Source organism: Molothrus aeneus, chromosome 5 (genome assembly GCF_037042795.1).
Source record: "Molothrus aeneus isolate 106 chromosome 5, BPBGC_Maene_1.0, whole genome shotgun sequence".
In the NCBI taxonomy this organism is placed as follows: Eukaryota; Metazoa; Chordata; class Aves; order Passeriformes; family Icteridae; genus Molothrus; species Molothrus aeneus.
Window position 1 is genome coordinate 61,307,493 of NC_089650.1, and position 26,213 is coordinate 61,333,705.

Genomic DNA, 26,213 nt, shown 5'->3' on the forward strand with positions numbered 1-26,213 from the left:
ATGATACTTTAAAAGGACAGAAAGAAGAAAAGATATTAGGAGAATGAAAAGTTGTAGAGCTCTTAGTTGCCTCTAATTGACAAATAATTGAATATGTGCATTTAATTTAAAAGAGTCAGTCTTAAATTTCTCATAAGGCCCTTGACTTCAAAGCATTATTCACATCTTAATCCCCAGAACACATAAGCTGATGTACCTGTCTTCCATTCTCAACTGTCTAAACCATACATGTCATTTTGCTGCAACTTCTAGTCAAAAAGAAATATTCCCAGTAGTTAGAAAGCTTCTATAAAAAATGGGATACAACTCAGAATGCAGTTCTGCAAAAAGAGGACATCTGTTTCATGTGTACTTACAGTGAAAAAGTCTAAAATAAAATAAAATAAGGAAAAATCCATACAAATTTTAGGAAATGGACCTAAAACTCATGAGGTAACAAAGCATTTATAACCTCACCTCTGCAGAAGTTTCTTTGTTGGCCTAGCCTTGGTTGTTAAGGCTGATGTAGCAGAAAATAACTGTCTTGGGTAGAGACTGATGGTGCAGGAATATTGTTTTATGCTGTATCAGCAACAATTTTACATCAGTAGTAACTATTCCCCCTCTGCTGTTGGGTAAATGTCAAACAATGAAGAAATATTTCCCTGTGTGTGGAAATCTCAGTCCCATTCCATACTTTTCAAACATCACATACCATGTATTTTTCAAAACTAAATACTGTAACATTTTGAGTCAACAATGGATAAAAAAAGAGTGAGGTGAACTCAGAAAGGAAAAGAAAACCTTTTTGAAATAATGAAAAAGTACTTGGGAGTCATAATGGCATAAAATTTGCTGTAAAGGAAATATTTCTAAAAACCATCTGAAGTTATGTATTCTCTAGTTTAGTATTCAAAATAAAGTTACTCATGAAAGAGTTTCTCCTCCAGGACCTCAGCTAAACTATTTGTCAGTTAATTGGTTCAATAGATTTAGAAGTGGAGAGACAAACCAAGAGTTAAAAATTGATAGATTTTTCTGCTCTTCTTAGTTATAGTTTGTGGCTCTCATTCTGTCCTGCATAGGGAATAGACACTGAAAGCCTTCCTGCTGTTGGAGGAGACATGATCCCACCAGGTCATCATAAAACACACTTCATATTTTGGTCTTCCCCTGATAAAATGCCACTGGTCCTCACAGCAGTGAGGTGTGGCCAGTAGGGGATGTGGCCATCTCCTGCATGATGTGGAAGAACTTTTCATCACTGCACACAAAATTGTACCAGCACAATGAAAAAGCTACTAAAGTAGTCAATAATTTCCCTGAGAACCAGGATTAAATCAATGCTAAAGACAAACCCATCTCTTTTAACATTCATAACATGAATGTGTTTAGAACAGCTAACTATATGACTGTGGAATGAAAATGCTAAACAATATGCATAGCATCCTTTCATTGTCTGGAGTTAATGAATAAGGACTGTAGCCTAAATACATACTCTAGCATTAACACTGGGGTAGGCAAAAAATTTGATTTCAGTGCAATTTGGTGGAATTTTTAAGAGGAGGTCACTAGTTTTGATATAAAGAAGGACGTGTAGCTCATAAATGCTTGCAGACACATGTAACTGTCTGAAAAGTTGCTGAAAATGTAAGCAATGACTCCTCCAAGAGAGATTTTCCACCTTTGGCTTTTAGGACCACATGCCAAATATTCCATGGTTGCAATAAGTTATTCCTATCACTGGGGAAAGTAACTGAAGTTCAGGTGTAAGATGTGTCAGCTTCCATGGGATGCCAGTTTAAATGAAATAAGCATTGCACATTAATAATCAGCTTTGAAGGCTAATTCCATAATTCTAACCCTCCTTGCAGTTTTTGACATTGAAATCCCTTGAGAAACATCAGAGTAAAACTGACAGTTTCCTGACAGATTATACAGCCCATCAATTCAACATCACAATTTATTTTATGGGCATTTTTCAGTGGTTAGGGTAAAAACCATGCAAAAGCACATATGGAGGGCTGGGAGTGGAATTACGTGTTTCTACATGTAGCTTGGGAAAAGAAAGGGGCTTCTGGGTTTGATTTATGACACCAGTGACTCAGGAAACATAATACACTTTCAACTATTATTAAAATAATAATGTTCTTTCAAAGAAATAGAAGATATTTTTAAAGCATCCAACATTTTGCCATTAACTTGATATGAATTGATAATTTTAGGCAATGAAGGCTAGAATAATGTAGGCTATACACAATAGTGAAAGAAAAGGTCAATCAGAGGCATTAAAATTTAAAGACTGAATTTAACTTTTGTTGCAGAAAATTGCTTTCACTAATGCCAAGTGCTGCTTTGCTCTGGGTCAAGACAACACTTATGCATGTGATTAATTTAAAACATATGCTCACTTCCATTCCTGTTCAGCAAAGTACCTAAGCCTATTCTGAACATTAATACTATAGCTGTATCTTTTCACTAAACCAGGGACTTAAAGATACAGCGGTTTTAGTTGTGTTTTCCTAGGATATTATTTTTATGAGAGAAAAATAATTTGACTTTCTGCAAGAATTTGTAGTGTTTTGGTTATTTCACTTTAAATTTTATTATTTTCCACACAGCAAAAAAAGTAAAACATATCATATTGGCATTTTTTAAAGGAGATTGAAACTTTTTCAGAATCTTTTATTACACACTTAACTGTGTATGTATTTGTTGCAACAGTACTGACATGGTCTGCTCTCAAGAAGGCCTGTGCATTTTTGTGGTTGGTAGGCAGTTTTTTTTGGGTTTTTTTTCTGGTGTGTGATATGTTTTGATTTGTGTTTTGCTTTTTTTTTTCCCTAACAATTCCATATTGTTTACCTTGCCAGGTATTAAATCATATTTAGAGTACAGTGAGAAAAGTCTGTGGAGATTTTTTAAAGAATATTTTTAAACACTGGCTATACTATTCAGTACTGCTCTAAAGCACTGGACAAAATTCTTTCTCAGCTTTAATGATCTCATAGTTCTTCAACTTAGAGTAGAATGACATTACATGCAAGAGCTGTTTGTTGCTATCCTTTTCTAGGGGTCATGAAATTTATACTTTTTTGAAGATAAGTGGAAAAAGGAGGTTCATATGCAAAGTGAATTGAAAGGGAAAGCATAAAAATAGAAAAAATAGAGATTCTCTGCTTGTGCAAAGCTATGAGAAACGTTCTTTTAAAATTGTTAATAAAGCCACATGGTGCTAGTGTCATACATGTTGCACTCTTTTTATATTCAAGTAATTCTTAAGCCATCAGAAATGGGAGTGTACATTACACTTCAGTTTTTGTCACGATCAAAAAATTTCTATGCATTCACTTAGTATTCAATCACTCACATGGGAAAAAAAGTCCAGTTACACCAATGAAATGCCTCACAAATCTCACCTTGATTTCCATTCTCTTTTCACACCATAATGGTTTTAGCATCAATTCGCATATAAATTTACTTTTTTTGCAAATATTCTTTTGTTTTGTATATTCCCAAATATTTTTCACATATTTTCTCTTTCTTTTATACTTATCCTTACATTTTTATTTCAACATAGACAGACACACTGATTACACTGTGCAGAGGCTTCTTTTAGGAAGGATGAACCTTGACTTCCTCATTAAAAAAAATAAGCTGAAAGATCACAGAACATGTCTGTAAATCAGCAGAAAATATAATTCAGATATAAGTCTTCAAAGTGAACATTCAACTCCATGACCTGCCTTAATCTGTACACTTGCCTCATCAAGAAGGAACGTGGTAAAAGAGATCTACAGGAAAATAGGTTGTCCTTGTATAACAGCAGAAAATAACTTACTGGGTCAGAAAAGGTGCCTCATATTATTTAGGCCTTTGTATTTAAGCAGACTAAATTCTGTTGCTAAGAAAAATGTGTATTAGCATTATCTGATAAATTTAGTCCCAAAGATTAGCTAGGTGTCTAATTGCTACAAAGCAAATTAATTCATTGAAAAATTAAAAATCTAAACCCAGTGGAATATAACTGAGTCTGTATAAAGGAACCTGTGCTCCAAATACTTACAATAATACTAATAAGTTCCTATTGCAATACACTGCCCTATTTAAGTCACCATAAAACAGGCATACAGGTATATGGGTGATCAAGACCATGCTCCAACAGGGAAAGAACTTTTCATTTAATATCTTCTTTAACTAATCCAAACATTAATTTTCAAAAGGATCTAAGCACTGGCAAAAAATCTCTTGTTGTCAGAGGATTACTAACTTTTAAAATTATACCTTCAGCATTCACTCAACTTTATTTTCCAAGCCAAATGGGGATACAATATTAGGAATAGAGTCCTCAAAAACTGTCTGCAATAGTCAAGTCTCTGCTATTTGACATAATTAAGATTATTTGGGAGGTAGTATTTCTTCTGAGGATCTGTTTTCAATCCTCTTTACTATCCACTGACATACTGAAAAGATCAATCGCCCTATGGGATGAGAGTGCATAAAATATTATAGACATTAAATCCTCCCTAAAAATTCAGATGAATTTTTCAGGTCTGTGCATTTTATTCCACAGTTAAATGATTAAGACACATTGGGCTCCAATCTGAAAATGTGTTTAAAATCTGGAGCTATGTCAGACTGCTGTGTGAGTTTGCAAAAGGATTAGCAATTTGTGACTTGTGTCAAAATATCTTGCCTAAAGTGACAGAAATAATATATTTTCCTGACTTAAAGAATGTGAAAAAAATCTGGCAAAAGAAAAAAGATCCCACCACAGTGCACATAGAAATCAGAGGTATTTATCCTTAGCAGCTCACAGTGTTTCAGCAGAAGATTGCATTGATCAGAATTTTAGAAGGGACACCTTTGTGTGACCTTGAACTGGTCACATAAACTCATTAGGGGTCTTATGGCAAGGAATAGAGCCATTAGAAATGCTGATTATATTGCACTAATGTGATAGTTAATATGTATGAAAGGCTCTCTAGAATTAAAATGTATAAGTAGCTGTATATAGAATTAAAATGTATAAGTAGCTGTATATAGTGATATAGTCTTATAACCAAGTGAAAGAAAAAGTATAGTCATAAATACTGTACAAAAGTGAAGGGATTTCTGTGGGGAAGTGCAGAGTCTTTACACAGAGCCCCAGTAACCAAGCCTTTTCCTCTTCCATGTCTTTGACAGGCTAAACTTGTGCTGACATTGTGAGGGTCGTATCAGAGCAAATACCAAATAAAACCCTCTCTAATGACCTAATCTAATGATTATTATCATAACAACTGGGGATGAAGGTCATGAAGAAATGAAAAAGGAAGGATGCAGCTCCAAGGTTTGAGCTTCTATCTAGGCTTTGGTGGTGAAAGGAGGAAGAGATGCGCTGGGCATGAAAAGAACAGCTACATTAAACTGGGAATGGATTTCAGAAGGACTCACATACCCTGTTCTGTCTGTCTCCATGGAGTGGAGCCCTTTTGCAGAGCTTCAGCTGGGCATGGCTAAATTGGCCATTCTGGAAAAAAGGGCAGAGGAGTGGAGCCATTGGCTCCCAATGACACAGATAAACTGCTAGCAACACTTAGTTTTACTTTCTATATAGATATCAGTCCAATAAGAAAAAATGTCAGTTATATATCATAGAAGGATTATATAATATTAAGGGTTCATCTCATAATGTAAAAATATTAATGAAACGTTTTTTCCTTGTTTTAATTATGTTAACACCTTATTGATTAGTAAGTCTATTCTTCACACAATGATATAGACTTCACCAGGTGCTGTCACTTAGAAAAATACTTTATCATATAAATAAATGTGGCAGAATCTAAAAATCACTATAATAAGAGCTGGAATATTTTAGTTACCCCCATCAAATTACCACACAGGTGGAGGATTTCTTTCTCTGTGGGATAACACCATTATTCCTCTGCATGGATTCATTCTCCCTGGACCATCTGTGTTTAATCTTGCAAAGGAGCAGGGGTAATATGATGGAAAATCCATTTCATATGGCTGATCAATTCACATACCCTACCAATCTCCCAAATTGAACTTACACTTCACGTATGGCGATATTTAGCCAATATTCAAAAGTAATGAATGTTATTCACCTCATTTTATGGATGGAGAGCACTTTCAAAAAACCTGTTGTCTGTTATAAATGTAAGAATGATAAGAGCAACTCTGCTGTTACAGAATACCTGACTTTCTCCAGAGCATTTCACTAAGTACATAGGTATTTGATAAAAAATGTGCATTGTAGAATTGTTAAGAAATACCAACAGTTGACATATATTAAAGCACAGTTCTTATGAGGTATCATTGATGAATCCTCTTTTACTGAAAGTTTCCCTAAATTTTATTTTTGCTAGAAAGATTATTTTTTAATTTAGCAGTGATTTAAACAATCACATGATTTCTTTCCTAGTAAAGTTCACAAAAGTACTGAGGAGGCCAAAATAAGAAAGAGAAAAGGTTAATGAGAGCTCAGGTTATGGAATGCTTGGAATACTGAGTTAAAGGTCAGAAGTTTGCTTTGTAGATTTTAATACAACCATATCCAAAGAGTTGCATCTTGGAATAGGGAACAGTGTTTGTATCTGAAATACATCAGAACACCCTAGAAGATGGAAGTTCAGATCCTTCTTCAGACTGCTTTCATGCATTAGACCCAGGTGCCTCATTTAGGATCTTGGATATCCCAGATGCCTTATTAAAGCTGACACTGGCAGGCAACACCAGCAATCTCTTCACTTACCTTGTTACACAAGACTGATAATTAGGTGCCTCAGCAGAGCATGTAACCTGGGATAACTCTGTGCTCAAGTGAAGAACTTTGGGTTAAGTGCAAACTGCTAAAAAAGAGTTTTCTCGTTGAGATACCATGCCAAGAACTCAGCACTTGAGCCTATGAATGGGGAATCTCAAACAGAGGTGGGGCAGTGACCTTCCCTGTACACACACCATGGAATAGCATGTGTGATTCTAGTGTCTGCACTTCCAGAAGATGTGAAAATACTGCAGAGAGTTCATAGGAAGGACACAAATAAGATTGAGGAGTCCTGGTGATAGGAGGTTTAAGGAGCTATATTTATTCAGCTTATCAAAAAAAGTGAAGAGGTGGCTTGATCTTTGTGCATAGGTACTTACATGAGGAAAAGATGTGGAAAAGATAGTGGGAGACTTTTCAACTTTGCTATCAAAGGCATTTCAAGGTTAAATGACAGGAAGCTGAAGTTAGACACAAATTGACCTTGAATAAGTGGTTATTTCCTAACACTAGAAGTAATTAAATATTAGAACAGCTAATATTTAGGTCAGAGAAATAGTGGTGTTACCCCTTTTCCCCTTTTGCAGCACAGCACCTTTGTTGTTTGCTGTGAGCATACATACACGTTGTCTTCACCTAACTAATTTTCTGTATAAGTTAGGTACCATTTTAACCTCTCTTGAAATGTATGGATATTCAGCTTCCAGAACATGAAATGCTTTAACCTAAATGAAGTGTGGAGTGTATGGATGTTTTGGTGCAATTTGGCAGTCTGTGCTGTGGGCATGCAGACCAGAGAATGCAAATGAACCCCTCTGGTAAAAGATTTTATGACATGTGTTGCCCACTTGGCAGAATTTCATTCCTATTTAGTGGATGGTGCTCCAAATGGTGGCTTTTCACCCATGCAGAAGGACACTGTGCATCTGAGCAAATATTTTCAGGGCAAGAATTTGTCACACATTCTATCTAATGAAGAACTGACCAACACCCACTTCTATTTGGTCAGTGAAACCAGATGTTCCTCCTCCTTAATCCTCTGAAAACAGTGTGGAGATGAGGTAATAGGAATGAGCATGGAGAGGGATCAATTTGGCAGGTCATTGCTTGTTTTGATTATAAAAATACGTCAGAAACAACTTTATTATTGTAAAATAATAGAAATATGTCTAATATTTTGCTTTTTGCAGTTTTGCTTCTCAACAAAGCTGGAAGAATGATGATATTACCATGTGCTAGTCAATAGCAGAAGATTTTTATCATGTCAAAGATAAGCTGAGATAAGACTGGCATATTCTCTCACAACTTGCATGTGAATTCACTCTAGTTTGTTAAAGCAAGAGTAGAGGAGCTCATGCTGCCTATGTTTGGTTGGTGTAGAGGGGTAAACAGAAATTTTATTGCACAACTGAACCTTGTCTTGGTTTTGCATTGAATCACAGAACATAGAAAAAGAAGTGTCCTTCCCCACACTCAACAAAATATTAAAGGCAACATAGATTAAAAGAAAAAGTTCCAACTTGACTGAACTGTTCTCCAAGCAAAAGAATACAGCTTCTGCTTACTAAAAGCAAGACCTCTCTAACAGGACTAAAGACTCAATTCAGATCTGGTCTTCCCTGATAAGAAGAACCTCAATTGGCAAATTGAGGAGCAAGTAACATAATAAGAAATACATCAGATTAGGAACACCTAGAGGAGAAACTCAAAAACCACCAGGGCATTTTGTGGAAAGGGTGGCTTCATCCATCAGCCTTTCAAAGTGAAGAAATACAGCTGGAGGCAGTTTACTGAGTTAAATGAGGCACTGAAATGGCACCCTGCCAGCCCCATGTACATATTAAAAATTTACAGTGTGTTATGGAGGAAAAATTCTTCATGCATAGTTCTTTCTCATAAATTTAATTCCCTCAACAGGTTTTGTCATGCAGAGATGCCTTCCTCTTCAGGACTCAGCTCTACCTTGTCCCCCATGTAGCTTGCAAAAACTTGGGATATTATTTCTGCCCATTGTTTTCTTTTGGAATTTCTACTAATTTTGTATATCCTATAGAGGCAGAGTAATTTTTTAGCTGTCCTTGGTGAAACTCCCATGTGGACTTGTTAAAGGTGTTTTGTGAGTTAGTGAATAAGGCAGAAAGGATCACTGGAAAGCCTCCAGGACACCCCTACACCTGCTGCTCTACTGAATAGATAACCCAAAGATAAATCATTACCTGACTGCAGATAGGTCCTTTGATTTATCTAAAGTTCATTAAAACTCACCCAGGGTATTTCCAGCTATCCAGAACAGTGCCAGAGTACTCTTTTACTAGCAGCTAGATGTGGTGAAACATAGACTGAGACAGAAAGCACTTCCTTCAGCACTTGTCACCTGCCAAAATTGAGAAGTTTATATAAATGTAAAAGGAAGACACTAAATGCAGGTGCTTCCCCTCTTCTCTGCCCCTGCCTTGCTGGCATCAAAGTCAACAAGAGAGACAAATGTCAATTTGGTGAGAATCCAAGCAAAATAAGATTTTTCCTGAACTTTTCTTCATCTTCTATATCTTGTTTGAAGACTTATCTCAGATTTTCTCTCGCAGAGTACATGGGAAGGATGCATATACGTTTCCTCATGAGAAATCTGGGGGGCAGAGTCTCTGACTCTTGCTTTCCTCCAGAAAAATCATGTTTATTTTAATGATTTCACATTCATTTCTGGATGAAATACAAACAAACAAACAAAAACCAAACCAAAACAAAAAACTCAAAGGGAAAAAAAAACCAAAATACCAAAACAAAAACCTCTGAAAGAACCAAATCTTTTCTGACTTGCACTGATTTTTGACATTTGGAAGCATTTCATGAAATCAGAGATAATCACTTCACTTACTGGCTGGCTATGTTTTCTTGGACAAGACTTTGTAATATGTTCTGTTGCAAACATCAGTAGCTGTTCTGTCTGCAAAGTCAGCACTACTACTTTTCCTAATTTGTAACTTAATTCTAAATGGCAGAAAAACATTGAGTATTTTGCTGAAATGTTTAAATTTGGGAAAGAAACATTGATCAAAGTAATTAGAAATAAAGAAAAAGATAAAAAGCTGCAGTCAGTGACTATACTTATATATTTTTAGACATATAGCAACTGAAACAGCTTTATGAAACACAAAAGTCTGGAATTCCACAGTGAAATCAATTAAGTCAATATTGGGATAGAATACAGTAAACCTTTTTTATATTTAGTCTTTCAAATGGATATATAGTGTATAAGAGAACTTATAAGTAATTTGATTTAGAAAAATACATTTGGTTATAGTCTGGTGGAACAACACAAGTTGCATGTAGAATTAAATAAAACCAATATTTATTTCTTGTTGGTTTCTATGATCAACATATTAAGAAAAAATGCATGGCATAATGACATTGCTATAGCCACGGGAAGCACAAAAGAAGCTGTAATGTATCATAGCACAATGTGCACGTGCAAGATTTCAAAGCACATTTCATTCACTACATTGTAAGGATAATACTTTCCCGGAGAGTGGCTGAGGAATGGACATTATTGCTGTGTTTTTCAAGAACATTAGATGTTCTGTTTTAAGGCAGTTCCACGGTATAATGATCTGCCAATGAAGCAATCAAATTCCACCTATTTTTGGAAATCTCCTTTTGGCTTCGTGATTTCTTGACAAGAGCTCAGTGTTCTGCAAGACACAGCTCAAACCTGGTTTTGATATGAAAAGATGAATTTGTGGTTGTATAAGTATGTAAGATTATATACAGGAGGCAGAATGCTCCTTTTCACAAACTGTACTGCACCTCACAAACCCATGCTAAATCAGGATGCCATACAGTGTCCTTGGGATCATGGCTTTGGGAAATCTTTACTGTTCAAAGGAAAACCAGCAATGCTTCAGTTTCTTACCAAATGGCTATTCAGAAATGGATGACTTTTGTTGGAAGCCAGCTACAAGATAAACATCCCTGCAACATGATCACCAAGATCCAGAGCCTTAACTGGCTCTGGTTCCAACAGGTTCCTCTTTGGCCTGCTCAGTAAATGGGAAGGGGCAGTGTTGCAGAAGATACACTCCTGCTGTGCTGTCACGTGCTTAAATGCCTCTCTAAATTCATCTCTAGGTTACATTTATATACCATTAATAACTTAAGAACCCCGCAGTTTTTACTGAGAGGGTCCCACCTTCCCCACTCCATCAGCTCAGAGAGCACTATTGAAACTAGTCTAGTTAAGGTCCCTGACCACAGAGCAAGTATTTTTCTATGCTGATACTGTTGGTTAATAATTCCATATGAAAATCTGCATCTACCTTCATATGCTGCATTAGTTATGTATCTGGATACACAGAATTTTGTCATAAAGGGCTCCTTCCTTTCCTTCATCCCACACCTTACACCTTAACATGTCTGAGAAGTAACATTGTTCAAATATATATGAGCCTCAAACATAAATTGTGCTCCTCAGGCTTGAGGAGGTGTAAAGAGGTATATAGTCATATTTTAAGTACTGTTTCATTTGCTACTGTCCTTTCCATGACAGTCAGACAGTGAGAAAATGGCCAGAGAGATGAGGTGGAAGAAATAGAGGACAGTAATCAGATGTTTTGGGAAGAGGATACTCTGACCAGACAGATCAGCAGAGACTGAGCTGCAGCTTTCTGCAGAAGGATCTTGTCCTTTCACTTCCTGCAGTTACACCATGTCCTTATCACTCAAAGAAAGCAAGATTACAATTTGCCCATTCAACCACACACCATGTGTTATTTTTAACCTACTATATAAATGGCATCTGTCTTTTTTAATCCTGATGGTCAGCTTTTCAGATAACAGGAAAAAGTATAGCTACTTGTTAGTGTAGAAAATATATTTCCTGTCTACACAACAAACAAACAAAAAAAAAAAAAAAAAAAAAATTTCCCATGATTTCACTGTGGGTAAAATTTTAGAACCTCAGTGTGACAAGGGAGAATAATAAACAAAAATAAGGGAAGGAAGGATAAGATAAGGGGATGATCATGGGTCACCCAGTCTCATATATATCTTCCTTCTCTTTTTTTTTTCTTAGCTTCTATTTTTATTAGTCTGTTGTTTGTGCTTTCAAAAAGTGTTCCTACATATACAGCTATTGCTTCCTTCAAACTTTACTGGGAAGCCTGACAAGAGGTTTGTGAGAGGAGCAAGGAAGACATACACATTTTCTTATTTAAACATTTCTTATTATCTAGCTCCTTCCTTAGTTTCAGTAGAGAGTGTGTTTTGCCAATTCATACAACTTTGAATCTAAGTGCTGTGCTGGAGTTCTAACTCCTGAGTTTCTTCTCATTTTGACTGCAGTTGGAGGTGCACAGCCTGGATTGGATCCTTGGAGATTGATTCTGGTGATGTCACTCTTGTTTGCTTTGTCAAAAGGATGCATCATTACTCAGAAAAGATTAATCAAAAGCAATTGCCTGAAGTAAATCCTATAGTTGATTTCTATGAGTACACTTCAAAAAATTTTATATATGAAATTAATATTTATTCAAGACAAGAGTTCCTGGCTATAGGGGAAAGCAAGAATTCCCTTGGATGGTGCTGTAGCATCAGCTCCCTGACAAGTGCTCAGCTCCACCAGGAGACATCATGTGAACCAACTAAACAAAACCATTAACTAGCAACCCTTCCTGACACCTGCCAGTCAAAAGCAATCTTATCTTTGGGTTATAGATCATCTCCATCTATTAGGCCCCATCTCATAAAGTGCATTCCCAAGAATCCCTGGTTCAGTTCCTAAAGCTGTCATCACATGTGCCTTCAGCAGCCTAGATCTGATGCCCAAGGAGTTTTACATGCTAATTTAAAATGAAAGGTTGGTACTTCTGCTGAATCTTTAAACCTGTTCTAATACAGCTGAGACAGAAAGGATCCCAGTTCCTGAGATGTCCAGACAATTTCTATTTTTGCATAAGAAAAATATTCAAAATATTGATGATATGTTCTTCTTATTGATCTCTGCAGTACTGTTTCACTCAGCTGTAAGCATCATTAAGGAGCTTACACGCACTTGCTGAACAAGACCAGTATAAAGAAGCAGAATTTACCAAAGATTCATTAAGAAATTCAGTCTCCCATCAAACTAACACATATTTTGATATATGATGTATTTTTAAATAAACAAAAAACAACAACAAAAAAATAAACCCCAACAGATTTAGTATAACTCTCCCCAAAAATTTTTTTTTTCTTAAGAATTACTATATCAGCTTATCTAGTGAAAAAACCACCAAAAATATAAGATGACCTTTGGATTATTTGTATAATTCTCCAGAATATACATTCAAATATTAGTGAGTTCCTCTGATCATAAACTAAATTATAGTCCAGCATTACATTTCTGAGAAGAACGGGGTTAAATCAGGGAAAATATCTATCAGATGAGAGCTGTGAACAACTGAACTTTAATATTTATGTTTTACCACAGTGGCTTTGCTGGAATCTGGACTGAAAGAATCAGTACTATAAACCAAATTTCTTACCTCTGATGGATGTCCAGCTCTTATAAAAGTACAGAGTGGATCAAAAGCTCCTGTTCCACAACCCAGAAGATGGGTCCTGTTGTATCGGTGAAGGACACGGATGTAATTTGCACATTCATCCTAGTTTATGTAAAAAATAAACACAGGGAAATATCAGCTTTTAAATTATTTCTTTTAGTATCTTATGTGCCCATAGGTGATGTTCTAATATTGAATCTTTCTATTCTATTTCATTTCATGTTACTAACTCTGCTCCATAAGTTTCATGGGTGGGCATTTTTACATTAAAAAAGCAAGTTTAGAGCACTGATTGATGATGTCTTATTTTAGATGCTTATCCAGTTAGGAGTTACTAAATTATAAAAACACTTTCGTGCTTCTTTAGTCATGGAGATATCTGCAAATCTGAAAAGATCTTTACTATGTATTAGTGGGTACATAGGACACATACATAAGATTCAGAGCATAGGATGTAAATGGTCAGAAAACAGCTTCTCTCAAGAGTTAAATACTTGATCTCGCTAAAAATATATTTTAATTGCACTATTAATTTATTGTATAATTAATTGTTAATCAATATTTTTCATATTGTATAGACACATACTTTGTCTGTTTCCACTGTTTAAACCCCTTTGAAAAAGAAATATTCATTTCCCCCAGGGCAATACTTTGGGACTCATTAGTGTATTTGCAGCTTCATAAATATTGCAATTAAAACATTTCCTTTGAGATGAGGGGTCCTGTGCTAAACTAGAAATGGAGACAGTGAGATAAAAGTATCCCTTGATTTTGGGACTCCTGGGATTCCTGGGATTTGTTTTTAGAATTTTTTTTTTGGTGTTTTACAGTGGGTTTCTATGAGTAGAGCAAAATTACTGCTCATTTCAATTCATTGCTCAACATTTCTGCAACTTAGAACCCTGAGCTTCAAGAGTCACATCAAGTTTAAGACATTTAAAATGGAATTAATCCCAGCTAACTTTGTTCTTGCATTTGACATGTAAGTTATGGAATTCTCTCTGGCTTTTTCAATAGCCAGTGAAGCAGGCCAGACATCTCCAAAAAGCAATTAATGCAATCCTGAAATGAATGTGTAAAACAGAGTGGAGGAATTTTCTTTTTGAAAGTTTCCAGGGTTTCACTGATACCTACTCTCATTTTTGGACTGCTGTATTTGTGTGAGAACAATCCTGGATCTTATTAAACAACTGCAAGAACTTAACATCAAAAAGGAAGGGTCTAGAGGGAATTCACGAGCAGAATTCAACACTTGCAAGTCCACACCAGGTTCAAAACTAAGAAACCATCTTTCTTCAAATCCCTGAAATCATTATGGGTAAGTCTTCCATATGCTCCAGCAAATAAAAAAGGAAAGAAATCTCCCCCTCCACCTGATTCTCCTTAGCTGCTCATCCTCAGGATACATCATGCTAATTCATAGAAGTAAGTAACCCACACAAGACATAACATGTTCTGTAATAAAATATTACACATATACAAGGGGAAAATCAACCTTTTAATATTTTACTTTCGGAAATTCTTGATTTGTAACTAATGTGTTCCTTTTTTTAAAAGAAATAAAAGCATAAAGTCAGACAAAATGAGAGAAGAATGGGGTTAAATCAGCAGCATGTGATCCTCCTTGTATGGATCAGCATTCAAAGACAGAGGTGTCCACTTTTTATGTTCATTTCCCAAATGTTTGCTGATTTGTGGTAGCAAAATGCTATTTCATAGGTATTTTATGATGCCATGAAGTTTTTGAATAGATGCTTTACTGGATGCTGATGCTGTTCCTGATTCTCCCTCTCCTCCTTCCTGACTTATTCCCTTTGTTTGCTCTCAGTGGTTGTCTTTTCTTTACTCCATGGTTTCCTTTTGTTATCCATATACACTTTCTGTATATGGATAAAGTCTTGATCTTTATGCCAAAATCATTTTAGGGATTTAAGATTTTATTTAAATGGGAAAAATCCACACCACACTTTTTTTTTTCTCCTGTGTGCCTTTGTAGGATTGCCTGAAAAAAAATCTGCAAAAAAATCCTAGGATGTGAAAATACCAAACATAGAAAAACACTAATTCAAAATGGCTAGACTTGCTCATTTATAAGTTTATAAACAGATGACAAAAGGTGCTGTTCTGGGAAGTGTCAGGAAAAAAGGCATTGCTGATAAACCTACTAATAATGTACTTTACACAGAGCAGGGAAGAGATGCATCATCCAAGGGAACATTGAAATAAGACTTCTTTATTCTATATCAATTAAATAAATACTAGGGTTGTCTTTAGGATGCTCCACAGATAAATTATTAGATCTGTGGAATTTTATTAACTGAAACTTCTCAGTGTGGAGGAGTGAGGCATCTCTACAGAATTTGATTTATATCTGAATGATTTCCAATTCTGATAAAACAATCCAGAGTAATTGAAAACTCTCCCACCACAGGCTAACAGGTGTGATTCCTGGCACACTGGATGACAGCTGAAGGATTTTTTTTTCTTTGTCTTCACTCAAATCAGGAAAACATGGCCTTATTTTAAGAGTATACATGTGTTGTTAAGACAAGCCTTTTTTAATTGTCCTATTAAGTCTGTTACAAGCTCTGAAAATGTTTATGACTACAGTACTTGCTATTTTACTGCTACAATAAGAACTGATAACTTCTTAAGGTTATGCAAGCTTGTAAAAGTGGACAGTTCTGTTATGTAGAAAGAGGCAGCAAAGTACATGTGAAGTATTTCAGTGCTGAGAAGCTTATTACAATATTATCAGTTCTACTTAATAATTATTTTTACTAATTATTAATATATATATTAATAATTACTCATAATTATGTCTTGAGTAACAGATCTTTTGCAAAGGAAAATAAAAAAAAATAGAAACAGCATGGAAATAAGAAAAAAAGGTTTGAAATGGAGAAATATTTTTTCTAGACTTTGTAGTGTGAAAAGAAGCATTAAGAAATTAAAATTGACAGAGGATTGATTTTAAGACATTATTCTATTAAGTCAATATTGGTTTATGGCTACAAAAAATAAGGGTGAAAAGAAAAATAGTAGGAAGGTTTCTGATTCTAATTTAGATTCCTTTCAGGTTGAATGATTTATCTTACTGAATGCTGAGGATGTTGGTGAAAATTACTAAGACTTCCGTGATATTAATGTCACCCATTCACATAGTCCATACATAATTAAGTCTTATGTGAGGATCAGAACATTGTTTGGTATTACAATATTAAAAATTTTTAAAATTTTAATGTATTTTTCTTGAAGAGTCTACTTCTAGAATCTTGTGATTATCTAAAAGTTCTGGGTTTTTTTCTGTAAAAGCAGTAGTTACTCCCAATCTTCATGTTGCACAGAAATGTAGGAAACACATAAAGCTCTTTAAATGACCACATTCATAGAATGCAAATTTGAGGATTTATAACAACAAACTGCATTGCAAAAAGGTTTTGAGGTTTAGGGAAACATGAGTCTGGGAGAGCTATCTTTGTTTTGAAACAGCAGTACCTATTGCTGCATTTTTTAACAAAAATATTTTCTGAGTATCAGAAAACATGTAGGGCTAAAGAAGGATGGTAGAACTTTAACTCACAACAGCCAATGCTTAGAGGTAGTATTAAATAAAGGCCAAATAATTAAGGTTTGGGATTCATTTAATATGACCATAAAGTTCAGCCATTGTAGAAAACCACCATTTGCAACCAAAGCCACTTAAAATTATCAAGGATATAAAAGTAACCTGAAAAAGTACAAAGAAACCTTAAGAATCTTCAAAAAGGATCAGTTCTATACGAGATGAATAGGAAGAGTTGGGGTGTTATTATTATTATTATTACTACTACTACTACAACTACATTCAAATCTGGCTCCAGAGCCTTAATGTGGACATTTCTCAAGCTTTTACTTCAGAAGAAATCTTTATAGCTTCCTAATTTACTGGGTATTGTTGGTGGTTATCGTTGAGGCTGCTGTTTGCTGTGTTTCTTGGCAAAGCTTGTGTGTCCCCTCCCATGTCCTACATTCCTGTCACTGTTGCTGTAAAACTATCAAAATTTTCACATCCCTTGGTTCAGTGTGAGCTCTCTCAGCTGTGGGATTTATTAGGTGCACTCTCTGTGTGTTTATGAGGTGCAGATAATGAGCTTGGTGCACTGCAAAATTAAAGAGAGCTCCCCTCCAGAAGAACTTTCATCCTGTGCTGCCAATGATATCAGCTGCTGTGTGTCAGTGAGCTTTCAAGTCTTTTCCCAGGAAATTATTACAGTCAGGGCACTGAATCACAAGAACAGAACAGCTCTGAGGTTCATTAAAACACTATTGTTATTAATAGAACAAGAAACCTATAGGAAAATATAAATTACAGTGTATTTTATAATCATTAATAACTGCTTTTTTGAATGTATTCTAGTGAATGCAAATTTTAAAGATAAACTGGAATGTGAAAATAGAGAAGATAATCTGTGTGTATGAAAAGAAAAGGACATAGAAATGGAAAAAGAAAATTATTAAGGTACCTTTTTTGCTAGCACAAGAATAAGAATTAGAAGAAAGTTCAGGCAATCAAAAGTGTTCATAGCCTGTTTACGAGCTGGTTTGAAGAGCAATTAAACTAATAATTTAATGTGTTCACAGTGGTTACATGTTTTTAACCTGCAACACTTCACTTTCTATCTGTGCTTTAATCTCTCTTAAGTTAGGGATGCCTGAATCCTTGTTTTGGACCAGCCAGTGGTATAATTAAAGTATATCTGATCTGTTATTAGTGATACTTACAGCATCTCTTCCTTTAATTATGCATTCTTCTGCCTGTAGAGGTGTACTAGGCCAATGGATCTGAGGGAAAAAAATAAAAATTAATTGGCAGGCTGATCATGGAAATCCAGCTTTTCCATTATTTCTCATGTGAAAGATTCTCATATCAGAAGTACAAAATCATAGACCAGCCCAGGTTGGAAGGTGCCTGAAAAGATCATCTGGTCCAGCTTTTGGTGGGAATGGGAGCCCAGGTGAGATTATCAGTCTGTCCTAGGCATCTTTAAACCTCACTGACAGAAACTCCACTATGGCCCTGGCTCCTTGTGAAGGGAGAGCCTCTTTCCTCTCTGAGATGCCACTTAAATACTTAACTACTGGAATACTATGATGAGTTCCCCCTGAGCCTTTCTTCTCCTGAGAGAAAAGACTTTGAGTCTTCCCTTTGTTGGAACACAACTGTCTTGATTAGGGCAGCAGAGCAAATTTATTAGCAGTCAACAGAATTTAAAGGAAGTTAATGTATAGAACATTTTATATAAATTCAGTAGGAAAAACTATGCTAAACTGTCAGAGATTTTCAACATAGTTATTAATCTTGAACTACTGATTTCCTGCTTGAAGTGACACCTAGGAAAGAAAATGGCTTACAGTTGAAGTTAATAAGGGTCAGCAATTAACCTAATGGGAATAGGATTGGCTGTTCACAGTCAATTACTAGACGTGAAGCCAAATTACACAAATGAGTTTTTCTTCAGCTATGTACTGTATAACATTTAGGTTTCATCCCAGATGCATGAATTGGTTGGATGAAAACAATATTAAACAATGACTAACCACACTGGAATGATTACTTAATTTCTTACAACATTTAAAAGTGAAAACAAAAACATGTTCACATCAGTGATATCAGGCTTGGCTGAAATCAAGTAAATATCTAAAAACTGATGTCATCATTAAGACATTTTTGTCAATAATCCAATCACAATTTTGTTTTCTGTCCGGAAATCCGGAAAACATTTTTAAATGAAATTCTTCTGCTAAGCTTTTTTCTCCCCCCCACCTTTTTTTTTTTTTTTTTTTTTGGTAATTGAACTGTCTTAGTTCTCTTGAAATAATTCTAATCTGAGAAAATGATAAATTAATAAAAAACTTAATTGCAGACAAGTGGGGATAAATTATTTATCCTAGATTCCTGGGACTTGAAAGTAAAAGACTCACTTCCCCTTAATATCTTCCTTAATTAATTGGATGTGGAAAGCAAAGAAATACTAAATAAATTTGCCAATGACACTTAAATGGGAGGAGCTGTTGACTCTCTTGAGGGCCAAGGCACTGCAGAGACCAGGACAAATCAGAGGGCTGGACAATCATCAACTGGATCAATTTTAACAAGAGCAAGTGCGTTCTGCACCTGGGACAGTGCAACCCCAGTGCTGTACATGGATCAGGGATGAGAGACAAGAGCAGCAGCAGAAAGGGACCTGGGGGTCCTGGTCAATGGCAAACTGAGTGAGTCAGCAGTGCCCTGGCAGTGTTTAGGTCTCAAACCATCTAAATCCAAGTTAATCAGAACATTTGTTTTCAGTCAGATGGTCTTGCGGTTATCTATGAGTGATGAAAAATTACTCTCATCCAGTCTCTTCACTGCTGCTGTATAGTCTGGAAGGGTACCTGGACTCTGCTGAACTCCCATGAAGGCACTCATCCAGTCATCCTGGTCAGACCATTCCTGGTTCATTCATTGCAAAACCCAGGGTCCACAGTCATTTATTTTAGTCACTGGTCAGGAACTGAATGAAGCTTGGGTTAAGTCTGTCCTTAACCCAAAAAAAAACCTAGAAGTTATGAGATCTCTAAGATCTCTCGAGGCTAAAAGTATGAAAACACAGCTCTCACTTCCCAAAGACATGTTCTAACTAGCAGGCTAAAATGAGAGCTTTTGCCTACACCAGGCATAGGTGGCTATTAGGAACAGAGAAACCACAGAGGGAATAAAACACTTGACTCTGTAACCTGATATTAAATACACTGTGTGTAGGTGATTATTTTTGCATTTGGAGATTTAGTCCCAGTGCTGTTGGAAATACTTTGTATGTACATTTTCCACTTATATACTGATATAAGATATACTGAATTAAATACATATACAGAATTAAGAGAAAAAAGCCAAAGAGGTAACCTAATGCTCCTGCTTGTCTGGAATGTCAAAAAGCAGCTGCAGTGGAGCTACATAAATTTGGTCCTTGGCACAGAAAAAAAGAATAACCCATGGAGTTGCAGAATGCTTTGGGTTGGAAGGGACCCTTAAAGACCAACTAGTGTAACCACCTACTGTAGTCAGGGATTTCTTTCACTGTTGCTCAAGGCCCCATCCAGCCTGACCTTGAACAGTTCCTGGGATGGAGCATTCACAACTTCTGTGTGGCAAAGGGTCTCATCATGTTCATAGTTAAGAAGTTCTTCCTAGCATCTAAGCTAAGTCTACAGTCTTTTATTTGAAAACCTCTGTCTCTTGTCCTGTCACTACAGTCCTTGAGAAAATTCTGTCTTTCCTGTAAGGCCTGAAACTGAAACTCCAGCATAAGGTTTTCCTGGAGCTTTCTCTTCTTCAGGCTGAACCTCAATTCTCTCAGCCTGTCTTTATAGGAGAGATGTTCCAGCCCTCTGACCATTTTTGTGGCCCTCCTCACAAAATTACTGACTTCTAAGGCAAGTCCATGTTTATTGCCTGAAGTACAGGGGTCTGAACTATAACTCTAGTAATAGATATATGTCTCCTGGAGAAGTTTTTCTATCCAGAAATTATTTTTAAAACTCATAACTCTTGCAAAGCTCTTGAGTTTAACATAAATAAGTATTAAGATTTTAATCTCTTCAAGAGTATTTTAGAATTGAGACTAAAAAAATCTCTGCATGTCAGATTTTGCTATCATACCAAATTTTAAATTAGCATGACATAGGATGTGTTTGCATTGCATGAAAATCCAGATATCAATCAGCTGCAATGGTACTTTTTAACCTGGCATGTATTACTTTTCCTGATGTTTGTGTTTAAGAGGTGTGACAATTACCAGCCTTAATTTTTAATTGGTTCTCTGCTGAGATTACAATCATTTGGCAAGCTATCAATAAGTATTTTGGGAAATCTGCCTGGGTATATAGACTGTATTAGCATCACACTGGCATACATCCCACTGGGCTGCAGTCTTGACATAACTCTTGTCTTGAGCACAATTTTTCAAAATTTTTCTCAACTTTAGATTACTGTGAATTAAATTTTAAAATTGCTTGTTTAGTGATGTTTTTTCCTATTGTACCACAGCATTCTCATCCTTGACCTCGATGATGTAATTTTAGCTCTGTAAAGGGTAAAGCACTGTAGGGGAAAGATATTTTTAAATATATTCATCATGGGAAAAAAATGGAGTTGTAAGAAAGTACAGATATGGGCGAAACTTTAATTCGAGCTGGAATGCTAATTAGCGTCTGCAAACATCCTCTCCATTCAGACACTAGCCTCAAAAAATAGGATGGTATCTATACTGAAAACTAATTTAAAGAAATTATATGAGCTTTATAGCACTTCAGGCCAAAACAGACCACTGTGTGTTCTAGTCTGAACTATAATGCGCGACAGGGCAATTAAGCAATTCAACCAGCCTGTCCCCGGTTTAAGTCAATAAATAGTGCTTAATTAACAGCTAACTTGTGCTTGGCTGAAACATAATTTCTTTAAAAGTATCTGCTGATGGCTGAATATTGTATATATTTATCAACAAATAACCTCTTGGAAGGTTATTCCAATGGATAATACTCGCTAAATTGTGTGCTTCTCATTTCAGTTTACATTAGTGCACACTCCTACACGGCATTCAAAGAAGACTCAAGCAAGCCCTGATCTTGCAGACTTGTCTTCAGCCAGCTCTGGAGTGAAGTAGAGCTTCACTAGAGGCAAGATATATGATGAGGTCTCTATAATTTATTACAGCAGAGATATAAAACCGAATCTGGCGCCATCTCACACTAGGTGAGAAACAGCACAATTTAAATCTGCCTGCACAAGCCCACTTACAGAAGTGGGAAGGTTTCTGTTCAGACTCAGATCTTCCTAAGGCTCTTGAAGGAGAAACTATCTGTAAGGAATTTGTGGGCAAATAGGAAGAGCGGTTTATTTTCACTCCAACATGAGACCAAAGGAGGAACAAAGGTCCCCCTTCTTTATGAGCTGTTTGACCAGTGGTGATGAGCTACTGGCACTGGCTCAAGTTTGCTGTTAACAAAGCTCCTCTCTGGCACCAATTATAATAAACTGCAATGTTTTTAAAAACAAATTTGGCACCAGATACCAAAGAAAATTCTCTATCTGTTAGATTACTTTAAGCCTTTAAGGCTTTGAACCAAATCTCAAATATGAATAAGGATTTATTCCAAAGATGGTGTCAAAGGGAATGAGCTCTTAGGGAAAGCAAAGGTTAAGTGAAATGTGCCTACAAAGCTTTGTCTTTACACAAGCTTTTAGGTGCTTATATGGCTCTAATTCTCTGTAAACATTGATACTCACGTTTCATATTCTCCCTCATTCTTGCTACTCCTAGTGTGAGGGCACTCTTCACATAGAAACAAGACATCTAAGTAATGTTCAAAAACATAAAGCATTATGTGTTACATACTCTAAGCAAGAATATGTATGTATCAAATGAGGGATACAAAGAGCAAAGTAGGCAAAATAAACATTATTGAACAAATAGAGAAGTGAAAGTCTTTCCCAGGCGACATGGAAGGTTGAGAGCTCTCTTGAAAGCTGAACCCAAATGTCTGGATTTCCTCACCAATGCAAGAATGACAGTAGTAGTATTTTTTCCTGAAGGTCTTTTTCCCCATTTTTTTTTACGATTTTTTTTAGTGTATATGAAAAATTGGTGAGGATAAAATGTGTTTAAAATAATTTGGTAGACATTTATATAAACAGCCATTAGGTTACATGAAAAAGCTATAATTGACCCTTCAGAGTGTTGCAGTGTGTTTGAAAGCTGAAGAGAATTGAACCTGAAGAAAACATGTAGTCTATTAAATACAGATTTATAGGAGGCATACCTCACATGCATCAAAAGTTAAGTTTTTTGGAAATGTTGGATTACTTTGGCAGTAAACAGGTCTCAATGCAAAAGCATTTTATGTCCACTCAGCATTTAGTTGTTTTTCTTTGGGATAACTTCTAATATGCTGGCTAGAACTGAATTCTTTGGTCATTTTACAGCAAAAGGCATAAATCTCTAGCTGGGAATGGATTTTAGTTTGCTTTTTAGAAAGCACATTCATATTATAAATTGCTGAGAAAGGGATGACTATGAATTAAAAGACATAAACTGTTTTCTGGGTCACAGAAGATGAAGATCAATACAAATCTGTCCAAAACTTCATGAAACCTTTCTTTTGCAGATAGTGAGTCATCCTGGTTACCAGAGAGAGAATAAAAATCCAGGAACTTGCCTGCACTCATATACTTTCAGTGGATTACAAGTTCTAGTTTAGATTAATTAAGCTAAACTTTTCAGTCTAAACGAAAAGGTCAAAAACTAACCAAGACACAGTTAAACATCAATTAATTAAGAACTTTGGCAAGAATTAATCAACCACTCTCTCAACTCCAGGACTTTTCTCCAATGTATCTCAGCAATTAAGGATTCCTATAACAGAAATGTCTCATTCCACACTTTTACTGATAAAGCTGTAAAATGATCATACTTTCCTTAACCATCCCTGAATGAGATCTGCTCTGAGTGAACTCTGGGAAAAAGAGTAAAAGCTCATGCCATTTGTACTCAAGGCAGATAGGTCCCAGTGAGACCATGTTTCTAAAGGTGCCAGGCCAAGCTTCATTTATTTCAGTTTCTCATCTTTAGCATAAAAAAGGCAAGAAGAGTTTACATCACTTTGCCATACTCTACACAGGTCCCCAGACAGAGAGCACGGTTTCAGAGTAAATGGCTGATATTCCACTTAAAAACAAGAAGGGGAGCAATGAACTTTGAGTGTGTCCAGATGGGATGATGGTGGTTGGACAGAAGCATGAAGTGCTCTATCCTATCATTCCTCACAGATTTACTGCCAAAGGGGGAAGAAGAGACAAAAAGCTTATTTTATAGAAAAAAATGCTGTTCTAAATGTTTTTATATCTGTGAGCTCTAATATCTTGTCACAGGATATTAATAATTTGTATCAAAGCGAAAAGGAATTAGCTTATATCTCACTGTTGAGGAATAAAGCTCAGTATGTAACTCTGCCCCCTGGGGAGTTAAATTCTGGGTGTTTTCCTTTTTTTAATGTAGATAAATTCTCAAATAGCCTCCCTGAATAGATTTGTGTCCCATAACAAGGATTGACATTCCCAAATATTTATAAAAAAAATAAAGCACATTATATCTGTTCACAGTAGTGGAATATGCTATTTATACTTGGAGATAAGCAAAGATACTTATGGTAAAGTTGGTCAGAGTGTTGACATAAGAATAGTGATATTCACTTTTAGCAAGGGGGCAGAAAGAAAAGAATTTGAAACATCAGTGGTCAGTGCAGTATAGAAATAAAAAAAAATATTTCTCCCAAGTGACTTTATTTTATTTTACTCACTTTTTGTTCTACTAATTAATTTGCAAATAAATGAAAATACATCAAAACACATTGGGAAAATTTAAAGTAGATAAGGAAAACACTGAAATATTTCAAGAGATCATTTACTTGCATTCAAAATGGTTGAACAATGGAACAATGCTCCTGACAGCTTCCCTTGCCACTGTATGTTTCCAATTCTAGTTTCCAAGGGCAGAAGTGAGTAAGGAACCCAAGGCTCACATCAGCTCAGACTCCAGCCTCTCCTTTTCAGTTGTCAGTTTGCCAATCACTTCTGGTTTCTACAATGTTCTGAGCTCTCTGCCAAGATTATGACTTAACCTACCTTTCTCCCTCAGACCACTAAGTAGCCTTCAAATGCCACTTTCAGTCATTATGTAATAGCACCTCTGGCTCAAACCAAATGCAAAATCCAGTTTCTAAAGGTTAAAAAAAAGGTTTATGCTGCTATTGAAAACTTCTAATAGTTTATTATATGCTATTTTTTAGCATATAGTATGCTATACGCTAAAAATATAAAGCATAAAAATACTACGCTATTTTTCTATTTATGCTATTTTTTCCCTTACATTTTATCTTCTGAAACTCTCCAAAAATACCAGGGAGATATTATTCCTCAATAATATAGTGGAGATAAATCAGATGTCTACAAATGTGAGGTGCTCGAAACATCTGTAACCATGCTGAAATTCAGTGAGAAATAGTTATATGACCCCCAGTCTCCTCATACAGAGTGAGCCTTGTGGGTGAAAAGGGGGGGAAAAATGGTAATTAGTATATTTCTCTTAAATATAAATATGGCCTTAGAGTTCATGCACAAAACACCTACAAAAACTCCATTACCTCAGCCATGCAAGTTCTAATATCCTGTGCTACATGTTGTGACATGAAGTGACTAATCTATATAAATATATACTATAAATGTACATATATGGCTTTTTACTCCACCTCTCGGTAGTTGTCACTGATTCGATCCAAACTGAGGGAATACAAGAGGTCTCTTCCTCCCACGAACAGTCGCTCTTGATACTCATCCAGCAGCATTACGTGAAGTCCAAGATATCCAAACGGGCTACGAAAGACTGACGTCCTGTTTAAATCCCAGAGCTCTGAAACATAATCAGAGTGCTTGTGATAAATACCAAATGGCTTAGCTTTCATGGCTTCATTTTCACATTCTCCTAGGGAACTGGGCGAGAAGGTGTGGGACATTAAAATGCTAAACATATAATCTTTGAGTAAGAAAGAGACACAAAATGCCCGGGAACAATTTTTAAACTAAGCCACTTCTCAAGGAGGTTTGTCTCTGAGTCTTTCCATCATATTCTTTATGCCTAAAATATGAGATAGTTTTCTCCTGGACATTTTCTGAAAAGGAAAAAGTAGTTTGTGGCATTCACATTCTCTGAAAAAATTCCTTCACCCAGGATTTTTCTCCTGGGAAGCTGAGAAGTCTCAGAGAAAAGGAAAACAATTCTTATCTCATTTGCTTCTCCTGTGTTGTGCTCACATGTGGAATGTGTTTGGAGATTGTTTACCCAAAGGTGATTGTT

The 26,213-nt window shown here is 35.9% G+C and overlaps 1 protein-coding gene across 1 annotated transcript in view; it reads right to left on the reverse strand.

The window, feature by feature from the left end:
* The window catches only part of SEMA3E (semaphorin 3E), a 131,367-nt gene that overhangs the window by 36,812 nt on the left and 68,342 nt on the right, over positions 1-26,213 (reverse strand). The window contains exons 2-4 of the mRNA XM_066550950.1: positions 25,609-25,769; positions 18,049-18,108; positions 13,267-13,386 (exon numbers count right to left, since the gene is read on the reverse strand). Of these exons, the coding sequence (XP_066407047.1) occupies positions 13,267-13,386; positions 18,049-18,108; positions 25,609-25,769 (341 nt within the window). The remainder of the gene's footprint in view (positions 1-13,266; positions 13,387-18,048; positions 18,109-25,608; positions 25,770-26,213) is intronic.